Source organism: Triturus cristatus, chromosome 10 (assembly GCF_964204655.1).
Source record: "Triturus cristatus chromosome 10, aTriCri1.1, whole genome shotgun sequence".
NCBI classification, from domain to species: Eukaryota; Metazoa; Chordata; class Amphibia; order Caudata; family Salamandridae; genus Triturus; species Triturus cristatus.
This window is the reverse complement of record NC_140593.1, coordinates 839,783,102-839,805,939: the sequence shown is the minus strand read 5'-3', so window position 1 is coordinate 839,805,939 and position 22,838 is coordinate 839,783,102. Positions and strand designations below refer to the sequence as shown.

The 22,838-nt window shown below is 47.2% G+C and overlaps 1 protein-coding gene across 2 annotated transcripts in view; it reads right to left on the bottom strand.

Annotated features, from left to right (window-relative positions):
- The window catches only part of DNAJA3 (DnaJ heat shock protein family (Hsp40) member A3), a 291,953-nt gene that overhangs the window by 1,966 nt on the left and 267,149 nt on the right, over positions 1–22,838 (bottom strand). The window contains exon 11 of one of the 2 annotated variants that reach the window (XM_085628467.1): positions 19,806–19,917. The exons of the other annotated variant lie outside the window; for it this stretch is intronic. Coding sequence (XP_085484593.1) covers positions 19,820–19,917 — 98 coding nt within the window. The 3' untranslated portion in view covers positions 19,806–19,819. The remainder of the gene's footprint in view (positions 1–19,805; positions 19,918–22,838) is intronic. 2 annotated transcript variants of the gene reach the window in all.

The following is a 22,838-nucleotide window of genomic DNA, read 5'->3' as shown; positions in this document are numbered from 1 at the left end:
CACTCGAGAGAACTGCAAGTCATACATCCTCACCAATGAGCAACATGCACATTCTGCATTACCATTCAATGTCCTTAAGTCTGCCATATGGAAAACGTTACCTCCCTGCACGCTCCTGACACTAGTTATGGGCCCTGAATGTTAAAAGAAGTGCTTTCAGTTTCAAGCTGACTCATGATACCTCCCCCGCAAACTTGGAATGAACCAGGAAAGTCTCCACTTTGGATTTTGTAGAGAACAGATGTCAATGTTCATGAAATCTGCGCTCAGTGAAGAAGAAATATGCAATTAGGACGTAGGTGGTTTCACGCTTCCGAAGGCCATCCATGAGAGGAAAGCAAAAGTCGAGGTCACTAAATACAAGAAGTGGGGTAAATCCGTTCGACATCGCAGAGCCGTTCCCAGTCTCAATCACCCTTGACATCCTCAAACAAGTCTAGGACAAAGTTGAAAGAGAAGTCCAAACGGAAATACAGGAAGCCTAAGCAAGGTTCCTCGTCTCTGCACCGCTTCCAGAACAAGCACCACTGCTGGTGCTCGAAGGGGCCGGCCCGGGCATTCAATTTAGGCCTAAATTCAGTATTGGAGCTAAGGCGCTCAGGACTCCCCAGGCCATCCTCAACACCCCAATAGACTGCAAGCTCCAAGGAGGCCAGGATGTAACGTTTCAAAATAGGGAATCGCAAATGGCTTCTTCATCTGGAGGTGGTGCAGAGTATTTATGCCCAGTGGGGCATGCCAGTTGTCCATCCGAAAACGCTTGGTCCTCAGTCTTTTGTACTTTGAGGTATCCTACTTGAGGATACCTACAGGATGTGCTCAGGCCTCTGTGGGGCTTGGGACTCCTTTAGGCAGATCTTCTGCCACTGATCCCACAGGTCCTGGAGTTGGTCATGCAGGACCAGTCTCATTTCATTCTAATTACCGTGGACTAGGCTCAGAGGGACTGTTAATCAAAGCGTTTGAATCTCAACACAAGCCCTCCATTTCAACTGCTGTTTGGGAGAACCCGATGTCCCAGCAGCAGGGAAGAGTCCTGCATCCAAACCATCACAATCGACACCTACCCACGTGCAGATTGAGTGGGGTCATCTTCCAGCAGAGGTGGTGGACGTTACTGTGGCTGCTTCCCATCTGTCCACAAAGTCTACACATTCTGGCCTTTGTCAACTGGTGGGAGGAGAAGCAAGTGTACCTTCTAGAGACCAAGCACTCTGATATCCTCTTGTTATTTGTGGCTGGCCTGGCAAGGTTTCACTGCAGGCAAAGTCAAAGGCTATAGATCAGCCCTTTCGGCCTTTCTTCACATGTCTGACCAGCTCTCTTAATTCCAGACATTCATTGTGATGCGTTTTATGAAAGGGTTTCAGACCGTTCCCTCTACATCCTTCATTATGTGGCAGTGGGATCTGAATTTGGTCCTTCATTTGAAGATGTCTGCTTGCTTTGAGCTTCTGCATAGTTGCAGGGTTCTTGACTCTGAAGACCGTGTTTCTCCCTGCCATTAATTCTGCGCAAAGCATTAGTAAGTTCCAGGCATCATCCGTGCAGTCTTCATATACTACATTTTCTAGACAAATTGAGGTTTTGTACAGGTTACTCATTTTTTCTGAATGTGATTTTGCCTTTTCATGAGGATCAGTCCAAAGAAAGGAAAAACATCCAGAAACTACCCTTATTGCAATAGACTCTCTTTTGCATCAAGTTGTGCGACACCTTGGTATTGAAAGATCCTCATGAGCACCTTGGGCATCCTTTCACTAGGTTTAGGTTGATACTGAAGCCCTGGCTTGGAGTGTCCCTGTTGAACTTATGACCAGCTGCCCTGTCAGAATATTTCCATATACTCACCATTTTGCCAACCATTCCTTTCCTGCAAGACTTCTTGGTATAAAGTATGCTCCTCAGATCCACCTCCTGGAAGGGGCACTGCTTTCAAAGTGAGGAATCTGTGATTAGAAGTACTCATCAGAAGAATAAGTTACATTTCTTTGTAAACCCTCTTTTCAACTTATTTCAACTGCAGAGTCCTCATCACAAAATCCTCACAAGAAAAAGCAGTCCTGAAAGTAAGTAGTTTGTTCAATTGGCACCCTGCACTCCTCTCCCCTCCTAGGAACTACTTAATGGTAGCTGCTACACGGACACGCAGCGGATGTGCCGAAGGTGCGCCAAAGGCAAACCAGCCTGTGCCTGAACTGTGCCCAGCGCCAGGAACCCTGATCTGATCACCCCCCAGCGACACTCCACAGCACTCCTTAGGTAGCTAGACCCCAGGTGCTGCTCCTCACCTGCTGATGTGTTGCGTCTCACACCACAGTAGGAGCTTTCACTTGCACCCACTTCCAGTTATCTAGCAGCCACACCATGCAAACACTGACAATGCCCTCAACACCCCCTCCCAATAAACATGCCACACAAGCACCAACACCACCTATACCCCCACCCTACCGCAAACCCACACGTCAACACCTACTCGCATGCATGCTTCTCAACACACACTCGGCAAACACACAAACAAAATATGTGACCTGGTGAGCATCAAAGCACCAGACATCCTCTTCATCACAGAGACCTGGCTCAACCACTCATCTACTACCAGCATAGTTATGGCAATCCCAGCGAGCTACAAGATGGCTCGACAGGATTGCCATCACACGCCAGGAGGAGAACTTGCCATCATCTACTAGGAATAAAATGCACAACATCCACAAAAAATGCCAGCCCATTCATGGAACAGCTGTACTTCAAGCTGCAAATCTCGGATCACTTTACGCTGAACGGCACCACCGACTACTGACAAACTGTCACTCCGCTCACCATCGAGTCTAGAGCCCCCATTCTCCTTGGTGACCTCAACTTTCCCCTAAAAGACCAAAATGACCCCCTGCGCCACAGCACTTCTTAAAAGCTTGAGAAACTTTAGACTCACCCAGCTCATCTCAGATCTAACACACACTGGAGGACACACTGGACCCCATCTTCAACACAAGTGACAGCATCAAAGACAACTCCACAACACCGATCACATGGACCAACATCTCATAATCCACTTCCAAATCAACTCCTCAAGTCAACACCCCTACCAGGTTCATCAGTCCAAGCCACAGTAGGGGTAATATCACAGAACCGGACTGGCTCAGCGCCCTCAGCACAGATCAATCTAGCCCCACAGAAACTTGACAAGGACATCAACAAATGAATCAAGAACTGTGCAGACTCCCTCGCATCCACCAAACCCAGCCAGCACTGTAGATCATCAAACAAGCAGACCAACTGGTACGAAGAAGACCTGAGATACCAAACAAACTGTACACAGTTAGAAAGGAAATGGAGAGGCAACCACACCACCACCAACAGAACTACATACAAGGCTGTACTCCAAGGCTATCACCAGCAAATAAGAGACACAAGTGAAATGCACTAGTGGACTGCATTGAAGGAAGCTGCAAGCAGATATTCGTGATTGTCAAGGATTTCAACTCACCCTCTGCCAATGTCAAAAACATTGCTGCCTCCCAACAACTCTGCGACAGCCTATCCAACTACTTCCCCAGCAAAACCACAAACATCTACAGCAACTTCGCACACCTAACCAACCCAAGAGAACTTCTCACTAACCTATTCACCGCCAACCACAATGGACACCTGATTGAATGAACAGCTCTCACTATTAGTGACACACATTAGCAAAAACACCCTGACCCACATCATCAACACCTCCATTACGTCTGCCACTTTCCCGGATGAATAGCAACTTGTAGAAATCAATGCACTCCTCAAGAAGCCCACAGCAGTCCCGAATTAACTGAGCAATTTCCGACCCATTTCCCTGCTCCCCTATCCAGCGAAAGTATTTGAGAAGGCCATCAACAACCCATCTTTGACTTCACCATCTTCTAAAGAACACTCAATCAGGATTCAGAAAGAACCACTGCACCGAAACAGCACTCATCGCGACCACTGATAACATTCGAATCATCCTGGACTGAAGAGAAACAGAAGCCCTAATCCTGCGTGACCTCTCCACAGCCCTCAACATCACCTTCCACAACACCCTATCAGAAGACTCCACAAGATTGGCATATAAAGATCCAATCTCAAATGGATTTGTTCCTTCATCATCAGAAGAACCCAAAGGGTCAGGCTGCCATCCTTCACATTAGAGACCAAGAAACGGAAATGCAGAGCCCCACAGATATCGTTCCTCAGCCCCGTCCTTTTCAACATATACATGATACTAGTCACCAACATCATCCACTCACAAGACATTAAGTCATCTCTCACACTGATGACATCCAACTCACCCTCTCCCTGATGGACAAGACAACCACCACAAGAACCAACTTCATGACCATGGTAGCAGACTGAATGCGAACCAAATGCTTGAAGCTTAACCTCATCAAGACAGAAGTACTGGGCTAAGGCAACAAGACCTTCTCATGGAACTCCACCTGGGGGCTGTCGGAGCTATGAAAAGAACACACAGACCACGCAAGAAATCTAGGGATTATCCTAGACATCAAGCTCAACATGACAGCTCAAGTCAACACAGTGTGCACCTTCTGCTTCCACGTCCTACGCATGCTGCAAAAGATCTTCAAATGGTTGCCTCAGGACACTAGACGGATGGTAACATAAGCACTCATCACCAGCAGGCTGCACTTTTTTCGAAACACTTGCTACACTTGAATTTCCAAGTCACTCCTACACACACTCCAGAACACTGCAGCAAGACTCATACTTGAGCTCCCACGCCGCACCCACATCACACCGCACCACAAGAAGCTTCACTGGCCCCCCCATTCACAAGCGCACCCAATTCAAACTTCTCAAGCACACATAAAAAGCCCTACACAACACAATAGTAAAAATACCTAAACAGCAGCATTACTTTAACCAACCCACCAACACCTACGCTCTGCCTCACTCGCACACACTCCAGCATCCGCAAAAGCAAAACCGGAAGATGCTCATTCTCCTACATCGCACAGAAGACCTGGAACGACCTCCCACAATACATCAGAGCCTCCTCCTCACTTCTTGAGGTCCACAAGAAGCTGAAGACCTCCCTCTTCATATAAGCACACGACCGGGCTCTTCATATAAGCGCCTGGAGGACCACACACCTTCCCAATCGCCTGGATACCCTAATGACATGACATGACATGACAATGCACATGACAAAGTACATGGTACAATGGTGTACAGTCTGTTGTCATATTTCAAGGGTTTCTGTGGCTTTCTGCTCATGCTGGAGTCTACATCAGGAATATGAATCAAGGACCTGGTGGGCCTATGGATTGGCCTCAGGTTCCATGGAAGCTCTTCCAACAAGCATACACCTCATTGCAATGCACGCAGCATTGCCACTACAACTAGAGGGTCCAATATTTAGAGGAAGAATAGAGAAACACTCTATAACCTTACCCAGCAGGATGGCAAAATCACTGAATCAAGTATACACTGTGTGCTGTATTATGTATCAACAACTAATACTGCTAACTGGAACTCTTTCCTCTATCTAAGCCTCTCTTATTTGACAAAATAAATAAAAGGAATATGCTACTTACCAGTATGCATCTGTTCTTGGCATGTAGAGCTGCAGATCTACACACTTGTGCATAGATCGCCATCTGGTGTTGGGCCTGGATGTTTGCAGTTTATTTTTCCTCTTGGAAAGTCTTTGGAAGTCACAAGGTCGGTGACTCCTCCTTTGGATCGTATTGCGCATGGGCTTCGGCTCCATCCTCAGATTGTTTATCGCCAGCAGGGAAAGATGGAGCGTAGTAATACCAGTGAAGATGCCCATGTATGTGCTATCTAAATAAGATAAACTGGAACAGATACAGGTAGCCGGGGAGGCGGGTGGGCGTGTGTAGATCTGCAGCTCTACATGCCAAGAACAGATGCATACTGGTAAGTAGCATATTCTGTTCGAGGCATATGAGCTGCAGATTACACACTTGTGCATAGATTATATAGCAGTACCCACCGTTAGCGGCGACCACCTGTATCTGTTGCAGTGGTTTGAAATAATGTTTTGAGTACAGCCTGGCCCACACTAGCTTGTTGCTTAGTTTGCACATCTACACAATAGTGTTTGGTGAAAGTGTGCGGTGTTGACCATGTAGCTGCTTTACAGATATCATCTAATGGGATGTTCCCTAAAAATGCCATGGAAGCCCCTATTTTCCGTGTAGAATGGGCTTTAGGGGGAATGGATAGAGTTCGCTTTGCTTTATGGTAGCAGATTTGAATGTATTTTACAATCCACCTAGCTATCCCTGATTTTGAGATGGGGTTGCCTTTGTGTGGTGGAGAGAAAGAAACAAACAGTTGTTTGGTCTTACGGAAAGGTTTTGTTCTTTGAATGTAGTAGAGTAAGGCTCGTTTGACATCCAGTGTGTGAAGAGCCCTTTCTGCAACGGTCTGTGGTTGCGAGAAAAATACTGGTAGTTCTACTGTTTGATTTAGGTGAAAAGGAGAAATGACTTTAGGGAGGAATTTTGGGTTGGTACGGAGAACAACCTTGTTGTGGTGCATTTGGAGAAAAGGATCTTGAATGGTGAGTGCTTGTATCTCACTGACCCTTCTAAGGGAAGTGATGGCTACAAGAAAAGCGGTTTTCCATGTTAGGAATTGTAGTTCACATTTGTGCAGAGGTTCGAAGGGAGGCCCCATTAGCCTTGTGAGAACGATATTCAAGTTCCACACAGGTGAGGGTGGCACTCTGGGGGGAATTATCCTTTTAAGGCCTTCCATGAAGGCTTTAATGGCAGGTACTCTGAAGAGTGATAGATGTTGCCCGTTTTGTAGGTAAGCTGCAATAGCTGCAAGGTGTAGTCGAATGGACGTATAGGCTAGATTGCACCTTTGTAGGTGGAGTAAGTAGCCTATGATGTGTTGAATGGACACATCCAGTGGATTGATAGTGTTGTTATGGCAATAAACCACAAAACGTTTCCACTTAGCGGCGTAGCACGCTCTAGTGGTAGGTCTTCTAGCTTCTCTGATGACGTTCATACTGTCATGGGGAAGATTCAGGTACCCAAATTCTAGGATTTCAGGAGCCAGATCACAAGGTTGAGCTGCGCTGGGTCCGGGTGTCTGATCTCTCCATGGTTCTGGGTTAAGAGGTGTGGAGAGAGGTGTAGTTTTTGGTGCGGTACTACAGATAGTTCCAGCAGTGTGGTGTACCACGGTTGTCTGGCCCACGTTGGAGCTACTAGGATTAGTGTGAGGGAGTGTTGTTGTAGTTTGTGCACCACTAGTGGAATGAGTGGGAGAGGCGGAAAAGCATACGCAAATCTGCCTGACCAGTTCATCCAGATCGCATTTCCTTTGGACAATGGGTGAGGGTATCTGGCGGCAAAGCTTGGACATTTGGCGTTTTCGTGGGTGGCGAAGAGGTCTATCTGTGGATGCCCTCACATTTGAAAGTACGGGTGAAGAACTTGCGGGTGAAGCTCCCACTCGTGGATCTGTTGTGTCTGCCTGCTGAGCAGATCTGCCACTGTGTTTTGGACTCCTGGGACATGCTGAGGTAGGATAAAGATTTTCTGGGGTATTTCCCATCTCCATATGCTCTGTGCTAGTTGAGAGAGCTGTGGAGAGTGTGTGCCGCCTTGTTTTTGAATATAATACATGGCTGTCATGTTGTCCGTGCGGATCATGACTGCCTTGCCTGAAATTTGAGTTTGAAAAGATTTTAGGGCTAAGAAGATTGCTAGTAACTCCAGATGGTTGATATGGAGTAACTTTTGTTGAGGTGTCCACTTGCCCTGTGTGATGAGATGTAGTAGATGAGCTCCCCAGCCGGAGAGCGATGCGTCCGTTGTCAGTACTATTTGAGGAACCGGGTCCAGGAACGGTCGACCTTTGGAAAGGTTTGTGGTGTTCCACCACTGCAGAGAGCGATGGGTGCGACCGTCTACCAACACCAGATCTGTTTAATTGACCCTGGGCCTGGTTCCATTGGCGCGCTAAGCACTCTTGGAGAGGACGCATCTGGAGTCTTGCGAGAGGTACTATGAAGATGCAAGAGGCCAACATCCTATTAGTTGCATAAACACTCGAGCTGGAAGGGAGTGTTGTGCTATGAATTTTGTGCGTAGAGCTTGAATGCTTGCAATCCTGGCAGGATTGGGGTAGGCTAGCGCTCTCGAGGTGTCTATGGTGGCACCGAGGTATTGTTTTATGTGGGATGGTTGGAGATGGGACTTCTGGTGGTTTACTGTGAAGCCCAGCTGGTGGAGTAGTTGAATGGTGGTGGACGTGTGTTGTACACACTGATTGTATGACCTGACTTTTATCAGCCAGTCGTCTAAGTATGGGAAGACGTGGATGTGCTGTCTTTGCAAATGTGCTGCCACCACTGCTAGGCACTTGGTGAATACCCTTGGCGCTGTTGTGACTCCGAACGGGAGCACTTTGAATTGGAAGTGTTGTCCGTCCACTACAAATCTGAGGTACTTCCGGTGAGCTTTGTGCACTGGAATGTGGAAATAAGCGTCTTTTAGGTCTAAGGTGGTCAAAAAGTCGTTTTGGGAGAGGAGCGAAAGTACCTGCTGAAGCGTCACCATATGAAAATGGTCTGAGTGTATGTATGTGTTTAGGGGCCGGAGATCTAGGATGGGTCGCAGAGTCTCGTCCCTTTTTGGTATGAGGAAATATAGGGAGTAGACTCCCATGTTTTGTTGGTTGGTAGGAACGGGTTCTATTGCCTGTTTCTGTAGGAGGGAGATTACCTCCTGCTTTAGGAGTATTAAATGTTCTTGTGACATTGGGCGCTGCCCGGGTGGAATGTTTGGGGGGGTAGATATTAGTTCTAGGCAGTAGCCTGACCGAATTATTTGTGTTACCCATTTGTCTGAGGTGATGGTAGCCCAGACAGGAAGGAAATGTTGGAGTCTGCCCCCGACCGGAGTGGAATGGTCTGGGGGGAGCGGGGGGAAGTCATTGGGTAGGCGTTGTGGCAGAGCGGGCGCGGTTTGTTTTGCCTCTGCCTTTATTATTGTTACCCCTATAGCCGCCTCTTTGATAACCCCTCGTGCAGGTGGACTGAGTAGGGGGATTTGTAGGAAGTGGACGCGGTGTCTGAGGAGTAGCCTCTAGATGTACTTCGAAAGGAAGAGCGGCGAAAGGAGCGTCTAGGAGGGTGTGACTGTAAGGCTCCCATGGATTTCGCCGTGTCCGTATACTTCTTCATTTTTTCTAAGCCTTATCCACCTTTGGGCCAAATAGATGTTCCTGGTCAAAGGGATGGTTAAGGATGGAGGCTTGTACCTCCGGTTTAAACCCTGAAATTCTTAGCCAAGCATGGCGACGGAGGAGGACGCTGGTATTGATGGCCCTGGAAGCTGTGTCTGCTGCATCTAGGGCACAGCGTATAGAGGTGTTAGTAATAGTCTTACCCTCTTAAATTAGTTCGTTGGCCCTAGCTTTATATTTTTCAGGGAGGTGGTGCATTATGCTTTCTAACTCGTCATAATGTGCCCTATCATATCTGGCCAATAGCGCTTGAGTATTGGCGATACGCCACATATTGGCTGCTTGTGACGCGGTACGCTTTCCTGATGCGTCCAGTAGCTTTGACTCTGTCAGGTGGTGGTGCTTCACCTGAGACCTGGGAAGTTGCCCTTTTACGTGCAGTGGATACCACTAGAGAATCTAGTGGCGCTGGCCCTCTGATGTAGGAGGGATCTGTGGGGGCAGCTTTGTATTTTTTCTCGATGCGCGGGTTAATGACCCTGGCCCTAACTGGGTCCTTAAAAACTTCTGGCGCATGCTTTACCACTCCTTTGAGCATAGGTAATATGGAGGAAGACCTATGTGTGGTGTCGAATGTATCGAGGAGGAAATCTTCCTCCACAGGGTCGGTATGCAAGTCTACCCCGAGGTAGTGTGCCGCCCTTTGCAGTAGATGGTGGAACCCCAATGAGTCTTCTGGTGGAGATGGTCTGGAGGGGTAAAGATCATCTTGTGGGAAGTTGGGAATATCAGGGATATTGTAGTCGTCCCATGGGTCTGGGGATCCTGTAGGGGTGGGGTCCCCTGTGGGTAGGTCCTGGGGCACATCCCCTATGTCATCATATGGGTCCCCGTGATCCTCATCGTGTGGAGAAGGGGAGGGAGAACGATGAGGTTGGGGCGGAGACGGCGGAGGGGGTGGAGGTGGGGAAGGTGGAGGAGGTGGAAGAGGTGGGGAAGGTATTCTGAACGGAGAGGTAACAGAGTCCTTCCTCTTTAGAGGTGGAGGTGGAACAGGCTTCTCCAAATGTCTCTTTTTGGAAGAAAGTGTCAAATGTCCAGTTTTTGGATCCTTGGTGAGTGTTTTTTGCAAGGGATCCAGTGTAAATAAGTACGGTGAGGCTGGTCGGTCCGTCGGCGCCGGAGCCGTTGGCTTTTTAGGCTTTTCTGTGCTGGTTCGTTGTTTGGAACCTGGTTTGGGAACCTCCGGACGCTTGGTCGGCGCCGAGATGGGTTTCGGCCTCGAAGTGTCGGTGCCGGTGGCCTTGTGTGCTTTGGTCGGCACCGAAGGTGGTGTTGGTGCCGAAGAGCTGGGTTTCGACCCGAGTGCTTCGGTGCGGGGCATGGTGTCGATATGGAGGTCGGCTTCTTTTTCGGTGCCGAAGCGTGTTTATCGGCACCGACGATAGGCTGGCTCCAGCCCGAGCCGCCGGAAGGCTTGCTTGGCTTCTTTACTGGGCCCAAAGGTACGGTGTTGGAAACAGTGTCCTTGGTCTTGCCTAGGCCCGGAGGCGAAGGTGTGACCGGAGCCTTTTTCGGTGCTGGCAGGGGTGTGTGTGTGTGTGGGGGGGGGAATCAGTACTCACGACCCTCTGCGCCGGGGTGATGTCCTCCACATCTGAGTCGTCGGCTTTGGAAGCGCTGACGAGGCCCTCGTCGGTGTAACGCTCTGGAGCGTCGATGCCTTCTCCGAAGATGTCGTCTGGAATCGTCGTCAAGGAGTGCGCCATAGTTCTTCTGGCTCTTCGGTCCCGAATAGTCTTTTTGGACCGGAAGGACTTACACGCCGGACAGTCTCGAGCCTCGTGTTCAGGGGAGAGGCAGAGATTTCATACCTCGTGGAGATCGGTGTGGGGAAATTTGGACCCACATCGAGGGCACTTTTTAAATGGAGTCCTTTCCATTAGCCAGGACCGGAGCTTGGAGAGGCCCGAAGGCCGCCGTCGACGACCAGAACCGAAGGTCTGTGCCGATGAGAAGGCGCGTCGAGCGGGGGAGATCGCGATGGAAACAATACCACGGTTTAGGGTGAGGATTGCGCGTCGATCGTCGAACTGGAAGCTGTTCGGAACCGGAGCACGAAGATTACATCCGAGCCTGAGGATGGAGCCGAAGCCCATGCGCAATACGATCCAAAGGAGGAGTCACCGACCTCGTGACTTCCAAAGACTTTCCAAGAGGAAAAACAAACTGCAAACATCCGGGCCCAACACCAGATGGCGATCTATGTACAAGTGTGTAATCTGCAGCTCATACGTCTCGAACATTAGTTTACACAACAACATGAAAGTTAAGACCAACGCGAACACTAGTCATCAAAAGCAAAATCACAATTTTAGAACACCAAGATTTTCTAACACTAAAGAGGCCCATGATAAGGGAGAGAGCACTAGTTTGACATGTAATTGTAAAACTACACAGGGTTGCGAACTCATGCTCACCACTGTTCTTTTAACTGTATTAATGTAAATGATTTTGTCAAATGAGAGCCCTCTCACTTTCTACTTGTGCAAATTGAGTTACTGTAATCTCCCTATTATAGTATATGTTTGTGTGAATAGTTAATGCAAGCTCTTTTGGGAGGATTCACTGTGTGCCTGTATGACTTTATGCTTTCAGCACATGGAATACCCCTTCTTCACTTTGTGATTCAGTATTAATTGTGATAGTATAATCTCACATGGTCACCTTATTCCCTTTACGCAGGTGTTTCTGTATAATTGGTGTCACTGTAAGTTGTCCGAGACTGCACTTATTTGTTGTTGTTGCACAGCAAGTTCATTTAATTATCTGCCTCCCTTCATACCCTACACTGTTCTTTACTTTGCAACATCTCTCCAATCTCAATTGTTAATGCCATTTTTGCAGGTCAATGTTCACTCTAAAAAAAATATACCATAAGTACACTAAGTGTTGCGGGCCTTTTGCCATTTCTGCATGGCTGTGCACAAAAGCGAATGGAGTTTGTGTGTGTTTTAGCACACACACTGAAGCAGACAACTCATAGCTAACATCCATTGTAGACATTGCTGTAAAACCTACTGGGTCGCCTAATCTATTTCTGTTCTTTAAGGAATATGCTACTTACCAGTATGCATCTGTTCTTGGCATGTAGAGCTGCAGAGTCACACACTGAGGATAAGATCGCCATCTGGTGTTGGGCTCGGATGATTGCAGGTTGTTGTTGTCTTCGGAGAAGTCTTTGGTCACGAGGTTGGGGACTCCTCCCCTGGACAACAGTGCGCATGGGCATCCACTCCATCGGCAGATTGTTTTTCGCCATGATGGGAAAAGATGGAGTATATAGAAAAGAAAGAAAGGATGTCCATGTGTAATGTCTAAGTAAGACGGATGCTGGAACAGATACAGGTCCCGGGGAGGCGGGCGGGCGTGTGTGACTCTGCAGCTCTACATGCCAAGAACAGATGCATACTGGTAAGTAGCATATTCCGTTCGAGGCATATGAGCTGCAGATCACACACTGAGGATAGATTATACAGCAGTGCTCCCCTTAGCGGTGGTCGCCTGTATCCGTTGCAGCAGTTTGAAATAAAGTTTTTAGGACAGCCTGGCCCACGGAGGCCTGTTGTTTGGCCTGCACGTCAACACAATAGTGTTTAGTGAAGGTATGCGTGGTAGACCATGTGGCTGCCTTGCAAATGTCTTCTAAGGGAATATTGCCTAAGAAGGCCATAGAAGCCCCTATTTTACGCGTGGAGTGCGCCCTAGGGGGAACTGTGAGTGTACGTTTAGCCTTGAGGTAGCATATTTGGATGCATTTAACTATCCACCTGGCTATTCCTGATTTGGAGATCGGGTTGCCTTTGTGTGGTGGCGCGAAAGCAACAAAGAGTTGTTTTGTCTTTCGAAAAGGTTTTGTTCTGTCGATGTAATAAAGCAAAGCTCTTTTAACATCTAAGGTATGTAGGGCCCTTTCAGCTACCGAGTCTGGATTTGGGAAAAAGACCGGTAGTTCTACTGATTGGTTAAGGTGGAAAGGGGAAATCACTTTTGGAAGAAATTTAGGGTTTGTCCTAAGAACCACTTTGTTACGGTGTAGTTGTAAGAAAGGTTCTTCAAGTGTAAGGGCTTGTATTTCACTTACTCTGCGCAGGGAAGTGATTGCGATAAGGAAGGCTACCTTCCATGTTAGGAATTGCAATTCACATTTGTGCATAGGTTCAAATGGGGGGCCCATGAGTCTTGTTAGAACCACATTGAGATTCCACACTGGGGCAGGTGGCAATCTTGGGGGAAGAATCCTTTTGAGACCTTCCATAAACGCTTTGATGGCTGGTACCTTAAAAAGGGACAGGTGTTGCCTATTTTGCAAGTAGGCTGCCAAGGCTGCTAGGTGTAATCGTATAGAGGAATACGCTAGATTGCATCTTTGCAAGTGTAGTAGATAGCAAATGATGTTTTGGATGGAAGCATCCAATGGATGTATGTCATTATTAGCGCAGTAGATGGCAAATCGTTTCCATTTAGCGGCATAACACGCTCTAGTAGTAGGGCGTCTGGCTTCTTTTATGATATTCATACAGTCTGGAGGGAGATTGAGGTAACCGAACTCTAAGACCTCAGGAGCCAGATCGCTAGGTTCAGTGTTTGAGGATCTGGGTGTCTGATTTCTCCATGGTTCTGGGTTAACAGATCCGGGGAGAGGCGTAGCTTTTGATGTGGAACTAAAGATAGTTCCAGAAGTGTGGTGAACCACGGTTGACGTGCCCAAGTGGGAGCCACTAGTATTAGTGTTAGTGACTGTTGTTTCAGTTTGCGTACCACAAATGGAACTAGTGGGAGAGGCGGAAAGGCGTACGCAAATCTGCCTGACCAGTTCATCCATAGGGCATTGCCCTTCGACTGTGGGTGTGGAAACCTGGCGGCGAAGGTTGGGCATTTTGTGTTTTCGGGAGTGGCGAACAGGTCTATGTCTGGTTGTCCCCACTTTTGGAAGAAGGGGAGTAGAACCTTGGGGTGTAGTTCCCATTCGTGGATCTGTTGTGTGTGGCGACTTAGGAGGTCGGCCACTTGATTGTGGATCCCTGGGAGATGTTCTGCTAACAGGTAGATGTTTTGGGGAATTGCCCATCTCCAGATTTGCTGTGCCAGTTGGGACAGTTGGAGAGAGTGTGTCCCTCCCTGTTTCTGTATATAATACATTGTCGTCATGTTGTCTGTGCGTATGAGGACAGTTTTGTTCTTTAGGTGAATTTGAAAGGATTTTAGTGCTAGGAACACTGCTAAGAGTTCCAGGTGGTTGATGTGGAGCAGTTTTTGTTGACTGGTCCATCTGCCCTGAGTGGTATGGTGAAGGAGGTGGGCTCCCCACCCCGTGAGAGATGCGTCTGTAGTTAGCACAACTTGTGGAAGAGGCTCTAAGAACGGTCTCCCTTTGGACAGGTTGATGGTGTTCCACCATTTCAGTGATCGAAGTGAGCGACTGTCCACCAACACCAGATCGGTAAGTTGTCCGTGAGCTTGGTTCCACTGTTGTGCTAAGCATTCTTGTAAGGGACGCATTTGAAGTCGTGCGTGTGGGACTATGGAGATGCACGACGCCATCATGCCTAGGAGCTGCATGAACACTCTTGCTGGAAGAGATGGATGAGTTTGAAATTGAGAGATGAGATTTTGTATACTGGCTATCCTGGCTGTGCTGGGATAGGCAATGGCTTTGGATGTATCTATGGTTGCTCCTAGATACTGATGTAAGTGGGAAGGTTGTAGGTGGGATTTGGGGTAGTTGATAGTGAATCCCAAATCGTGGAGAGTTTGAATCGTGCGATGAGTGTGGAGAACGCATTTTTGGTATGTATTGGCTTTTATGAGCCAATCGTCCAGATAGGGGAAGACATGGATCTGTTGTCTTCTGAGATGCGCTGCCACGACTGCTAGGCACTTGGTGAACACTCTGGGTGCTGTTGTTACTCCGAATGGGAGAACTGTAAATTGATAGTGTTGCCCATCTACCACAAATCGTAGATATTTTCTGTGAGCGGGATGCATAGGGATGTGAAAGTATGCGTCCTTGAGGTCCAATGTGGCGAGGAAGTCTCCCTGTTGTAAAAGTGGGAGGACTTGTTGGAGAGTGGTTATGTGAAAATGATCCGAATGTATATACTGGTTTAGTAGTCTGAGATCCAGTATGGGCCTTAGTGTTTTGTCCTTTTTGGGAATGAGGAAGTATAGAGAATATACCCCTTTTCCCTGATGTTGAAGGGGGACTGGTTCTATCGCATGTTTTTGTAACAGGGATTGAACTTCTTGTTTGAGGAGAGAGAGATGATGCGAGGACATTGGACGTTGTTTGGGCGGTATGTTTGGGGGGGATTGTATGAGTTCGAGGCAGTAGCCAGACTGGATAATTTGTGTTACCCACCTGTCCGTGGTGATGGAAGTCCAGACAGGCAGGAATTGTTGGAGTCGCCCCCCGACCGGAGTGGGATGGTCTGGGGGGAGTGGTGGCAAGTCACTGTTTGGTGGCTGGTGAGGTGCGGGTGTTGTTGTTGTTGCCCCGTCCTCGACCTTTGTTATTGTTTCCCCTATAACCTCCCCGGAAGTAACCTCTGTTAGGGGATGTTTGTCCAGAATTTTTAAAGGTGGACGTGGTCTCAGTTGATGTGTTTTTGGAGCCTCCTCTATAAAAGGAGCGACGAAAGGAACCCCGGTTTTGATGAGACTGCAGTGCTCCCATAGACTTGGCAGTTTCATTATCCTTTTTCATTTTTTCTAATGCAGTATCCACTGCAGGGCCAAATAGCTGCTCTTGGTTGAAAGGTTGAGCTAGAATTGCGGTTTGAACCTCCGGTTTAAAACCGGAAATACGGAGCCAGGCATGTCGTCTGAGTAAGACGCCAGTATTGACCGCTCTAGAAGCAGTGTCTGCTGCATCTAAGGCGCATTTAATGGAGGCATTAGATATTAATTTGCCTTCTTGGATGAGGTCAGAGGCCTGGGACTTAAAAGGTTCAGGCAGATGTTGCATAAGGTCCTCAAGTTGGTCATAATGCGCTCTATCATACCTGGCTAACAGGGCCTGGGTATTCGCAATACGCCAATGGTTAGCCGCCTGCGCGGCGACCCGTTTGCCCGAGGCTTCTAAAAGCTTAGACTCCTTGTCTGGGGGAGGCGTTTCTCCAGTTGTCTGTGAGTTAGCGCGCTTCCTGGCATTTGATACGACTAGGGAGTCTAAAGGGAGCTGGGCCTTAATGTATGCAGGGTCTTGCGGGGCTGGTCGGTACTTTTTTTCGATTCGTGGGTTGAGAACCCTAGCTCGAACAGGGTCCTTAAAGACTTCAGTAGCATGCTTTATGACCCCTTTGATCATGGGCAGTATGTGAACAGTCTTTTGTGACTGCTCAAAGGTATCAAGGAGGAAGTCCTCTTCAATGGCGTCTGTGTGCATAGTAACGCCGTGGAATGTTGCTGCCCTATTTATAAGTTGGCCGTACCCTAGGTGGTCATCAGGAGGGGAGGGCTTGGAAGGGTAGGTAGTGGGGTCAGGCATGTCAGGTATAGGATAAGACCAGTCATCCATGGGTGCTGGGTCTGGGAACGTAAAAGGGTCGTTTGGGTCAACAGGATCATCAAATAAATCAGGGTCCGCCCCTCCCCCTAAGTCATCATTATCATCCTGTGGAGGAGGTGAATGATAGGGAGATGGTAAAGGTAAAGGTAAAGGTAAAGGAGAATCAGGAGGAGGAGGGGGGGACGGGTTAGGAGGTAAAACAGGAGAGGAAGGACGAAGTGGTGAAGTAGCACAGTCCTTTTTCCGTATGGGAGCTGGGGGAGGTGTAGTGTCCAGCTTCCGCTTTTTATATGGGATGGCAGTCACATGTCCCGTTTTAGGATTGATATAGATCCGCTTCTGAGTAGGATCTGGTCGAAAAAGATCATCTGGCTCCGAAGGTCGTGTCTGTGACGTCCGCCTCGGGTCTTTATGAGCTTGTTTCGGCGGGGACGCAGTTTTCGGCTCCGATGATTTTTTCGGTGCCGACTGATTTTTCGGTGCCGACTGATTTTTCGGTGCCGACTGATTTTTCGGTGCCGACTGATTTTTCGGTGCCGACTGATTTTTCGGTGCCGACTGATTTTTCGGTGCCGACTGATTTTTCGGTGCCGACTGATTTTTCGGTGCCGACTGATTTTTCGGTGCCGACTGATTTTTCGGTGCCGACTGATTTTTCGGTGCCGACTGATTTTTCGGTGCCGACTGATTTTTCGGTGCCGACTGATTTTTCGGTGCCGACTGATTTTTCGGTGCCGACTGATTTTTCGGTGCCGACTGATTTTTCGGTGCCGACTGATTTTTCGGTGCCGACTGATTTTTCGGTGCCGACTGATTTTTCGGTGCCGACTGATTTTTCGGTGCCGACTGATTTTTCGGTGCCGACTGATTTTTCGGTGCCGACTGAGGTTTCGGTGCCGACTGAGGTTTCGGTGCCGACTGAGGTTTCGGTGCCGACTGAGGTTTCGGTGCCGATGGACTTTCAGGCATCGATGTTGAAGAACGTTTCGGTGCCGGTGGAGACTTCGGTGCCGAGGAACGTTTCTGTGCCGAAGGAGATTTCGGTCTTGGAGCCTGTTTCGGTGCCGACAATGGGTGTTTGGGTGCCGAGGGTGTTAAAGGCACAATTAGGTGAGGTTTGCTCGAGCCCGAGCCACCCACAGGCTTAGATGTCTTCGGAGCCGGGCCCGAGGGCGGGGCTTCTGAAGAGGATTTCCGGTCGCGACTGGGCCCAACTGGCGGAGTCTTGACCAATGCTTTTTTGGATGGGGCAGGGGCAGGGGGGGTGGTACTCACACGCTGCCCTGGAGTGATGAGGTCATCGGAATCGTCGGCTTCGGATACGATCTCAAGATCTTCGGTGTCGTCTTCGGGAACATCTTGAGCAAAGATGTCCTCCGGTTCTGGAGCTGGTTTGGCCATAATATGGCGTCGAGCTCTTCGGTCCCGGAGGGTCTTCTTCGAACGGAAAGCGGAACAAGCTGGACAGGTGGACTCGTTGTGTTCCGGCGACAGGCAGAGGTTGCAAACCTCGTGGTGGTCACTGTGGGGGAACTTCGCTCCACACTGGGGGCATTTTTTGAAGGGTGTCCTGTCCATCAGCCGCTTCCGGAACCGGTCCGAGTTGATGTCGACGTCGATGAAATGAAGATTAAAGAGTTAAATTGATTGCTGGAAGTTTTCTGCTGGAGCGGAAAAAAAGTTCATCCGAACCCAATGGCGGAAAAAAACAATCTGCCGATGGAGTGGATGCCCATGCGCACTGTTGTCCAGGGGAGGAGTCACCAACCTCGTGACCAAAGACTTCTCCGAAGACAACAACAACCTGCAATCATCCGAGCCCAACACCAGATGGCGATCTTATCCTCAGTGTGTGATCTGCAGCTCATATGCCTCGAACCAAGAGTTTACCGAGTAGGGCTCTCCCTCTGCTATCCTTGAGGGGACTAGACATTCTAAGCACTCAAGAACAAGGAATGCTCTGTTGCTCTGGCTAGTTTGATGTAAATGTTTAGGAGAGAGCGCTCTTGCCCATATTTTTCATCATGAGTTGTTTTAAGATACGTCTGTGTGCAAGGACTGTCCTCTCTACCACTGTGCTTTTATTACCTGTGTATAATATTCAATCCTCCTCCTGGCACAGCTTTGATGTTTTAAAGATGCATTTTATTTACCTAATACTCTCCTGGTACTGCATTGCATCCTGTTGGCCTAATAAATTAATATTGGAGTCAATTAAAGTGAGAGGTATCCCTGATCCAAAGTGCACAAGGATGAGTGCTGCCATTAATGAAATTCAAATAAACTAGCTGTTGCAAAAAAAATGCTGAGAAAACAATGGAGGACCGCATAGCTAGAAAATCATCTTGTTTTAAAGAAAAGGACTGATTAATTGTGAACATTTGTTTTTTTAATTTGACAAAATCAAATGATCACACAAAACAAATGCCTCTCAGATCAAGAGCTCTCACTCTTGCTAATTCAAACAATAACCAATGTCAACCATAACCTTATGTAGTACTAGGCACAAGGGCCCCATATAACGAAGTCACAAGCCCTTGTGAAACACTTTTAAGTGGTAAACATGCTACAGCAGACAAGACTATTCATTGAGTGTGCCAACCAATTTACAAAAGTAGACCACAAGGCTGCAGACAACCGGATTACAAGCAGTGCATTAACTCAGACACCCCTGTGAACTTCCATCTCTCATGAGACGCATTGCCATTACCCAAGGGCTCACAGGCTTGATTTCATGCCAACAGTCTCACTTTTTGGGCAGGACCACTCAGGGGACTGCTTCAAAAATAAAAAGTACCATTGTCAATGGTGCAACTATATTAATAGTGTCCCTTGACATTGGTGTTAGTATAAAAGGATAAAGTTGACAAGAAAATTTAAAATAAGTTGTACATTTTAGATAGCTTTCGTAAGCTGCCAGGGAAAATGTGGTCTGCTCCAGAGAGAGGAGCACAAATTGTCAAGGTGGAGCCACTCTCCACAGCTTAATTATACATGTGCTAGAAAAGAGAGGCTCTCCTACCTCAGCTGGGGGTCTCAGGAACTAAACATTTTCTTTAGTTTGGTAAGAAATCCCTCCTTGTTCTCCTCGGGCACCTCCTCGGCAGCTTGAGTGCTGTCCTGGGTGCTGCTACCTGGGCAGAAACAGCAAAAGGCAGCTGTCAGACTGAGCACTGTGAGCCCCTGGAATGTGCTGGATGCTCTCCATCAATGAGTGAGTGTGACAGTGCAGGGCAGGCATACCCACTTACATTATATTCTAAAACAGACTCTAAATGCAAGCATGCTAACTTACTGACAACTGTTAACGGACAACACAGTGTAGGTGCAAGGTGTCCATATGCAATAAGATGTCAGACCACACGCTGCAAGCATACAAGCCACACCGCAAGTTTATCAGAAATAAACTGCTACCAGAATGCACAATACAAGTTCACATGATACAACAAGGGGACATCCAAACAACGCAGTGGAATCATCCAGATCTATGTAAAGTGCTCCAGCAAGAAGAGCTACCAGTGCAGCGAGTGTGTGAATGAAGAACTAAGGTTACATGCAAAGAACATACTGCATAACCTCAAATCTGCTTGACTGACTGAAGAGGAGGCAACGATATGTTAACTGAAAGCTTTGGATATGTAGCTTTTCTGTATGAAAGATGTGGTCTGTGGATACACGTTCCATAGCAGCAGTCGTTCAGCTGAAAAGATCCATATCCTTCTGGGCTACAGCATACACGGGAGATGCGGAGTACATTTCGGAAGAGTCAAGGAAAGGGAAATTCAGAAATGTTGCCAATGCTCGTCTGTTGGTTCATTTGGGTTGGGAAGACAAAGGGATTTAAAGGTTACCTGCGGCTTGACTGGCAAAGGAATGCTCCCATGGTCAGGAGAGGTTGTTCAGGGACTTTGTTTCTACTAATGTAACCTGGCATTGGACTCTTAAAGGCGGATGACTTGAAGTTTATGAAAGGTTTATTTAGTATGTTGGAGATCTTCCAATTCTATTTCCTCCAGGCAGAACAGAACAAAAACTTTGCCTAACAGAGAAACCATCTTGAGACCCATTAATATGGGCCATTCAGCTGATATTTATGATTCAGCTGATATTTATGAATACTTCTCAATTAACCCTTTGTGCAGAATCCTAAGGTAATGAAGACTTTGTCACACACCCATCAATGACACATAGAACGATGGCTGTGAATTTCTAAGGAAAAAAGCAATTATGTCAGTTTTGTGGCAACGTGATGGAGGTTTTACATTATGTTCTATACAAAATGCCTGGAAGGTGTCTATGCCACGTAAGTGAAATGTCATTTTGTTGATCTCATACATTTATATTAAGTTCATATATGTCTTTATGCATTCATATTGAGGGTATTTCTGTAGTTTCTTTGTTATTGGATTTTAAAGAACTTTGCATTTTAATAATTAATGAATTTCTAGAGTTTGTTGGTTTAAACGTTAATAAGAACTTGCTACTTTTGCATGTGTGTGTGCTCACAGAAATAAGTAACTGATAGTAATCATTGTATTCATCACATTTATATCGTTTATTGAGCCCTTAGGACCCTGTCTTTGCATTAATCACTATCATGAGTGACTTTCACAGATAATTTTAAATATTTGAAGATCTTCCCACTATTGATAAATGAGCTCAGGACCTGCTCTGACCTGTCAAATCTCTGCTCCATTACATTGCGGTTATACCTGGGCAAAGGCATAACTTCTATTCCCATGAATGGGCCTTCAAGCATAGGTATGGCAACAAGACTATCCCCATAAATGCGATGACAGGCTGCTTGTGCTCCTCGACCTCTCAAAGGCGTTTGGTAAATGGGAGAATGAGACAATCGCTTTTCTACTCACCTGGGCATTGAGAGGGTAGGAGGTAGTTATGGATCGTTTTTATGCTCCCAAGATATAGCCAGCTAGTAAATGGTTCGGACCTTTAAAAAACACTTGAAGTCAAGGCAATGCAGGGGAGCCCCAGGGTTCCATCATGCTCTCTACTGTTTTTTAATATTTGTGTGAAGTCAATGAAGATGTGGTAATGGGTATGGGCATTTCCATCTAGCAGCGACAGGGACACCAACTGCAGCTGTCGTTCCATGAGATGTTTACCACCTCCAGAACTCTAAATGGTATAGAAGGCTCAATGTCTAGAGATTAAATAAATTTCTTTCCAGTTAAGATGAAGATTATCATCATACCTTTCCTCTTCGGCCCAGTCTTCCATTTCTATTCTATTTTTGGTTCCTCTTTGAATCAGCAAGGAGATTTTTCAGTGTTTTTCTTGATTCAATTTTGTATTTTCCTACTAACATTTTAAAATTGATGGATCATTCCGAGATCAAACCTTAATTTCCTAGACAAGACTTTTCAGTATCTTTCCCATGCCGGACGTCACTGAAACTTATTACCACTGAGATCCATACTCTCCCATATCCCTCCTAGACTCAACGTTCAAAATCTTTTGACTGATTGTCCTCAATAGGGTTGAAAATTGGGCGGTTATCAACCAAGTGTTCTCCTCTGTACAATATGGTTTTAGAGAGGGCTTGGCCACCGTTCAGCAATGTCTCAACCTTAATCTCATCATCAATAAGAGCACAATTGTCAAGGAGGGGATGCTGTTTCCTTCATTCATGGACCTTAGCAGCGCCTTCAGTAGGGTTAACGGCAGCAAACTATAGCAGATACTTTTGGAGCAGGGCCTTGAAAAGGATTTGGTTAACTTCCTGTTAGCCCTACACTGGGGGGCAAAGCCTATGTACGGTAAGGGGCAGAGGGTGAATGTACAAGTAATTAGGAATTACAGCGGAGTGTCCGACAAGGGTGTATCCTTGCCCCGGTTCTGTTCCTTTAATATGTAAATGGTCTGAACACTACCTTACAATCTGAGGGGAAGAAGATTAACTCTACCCTAGTCCCAGCTCTTCTCTATCTAGACAACGCTGTATTGATGTTGCGCACTCCTAATGGGTTGCGGTCATTAATCAATAGCTTTACCACCTTTGTAGATAATTTAGATCTAGGCTGAACATTTCTAA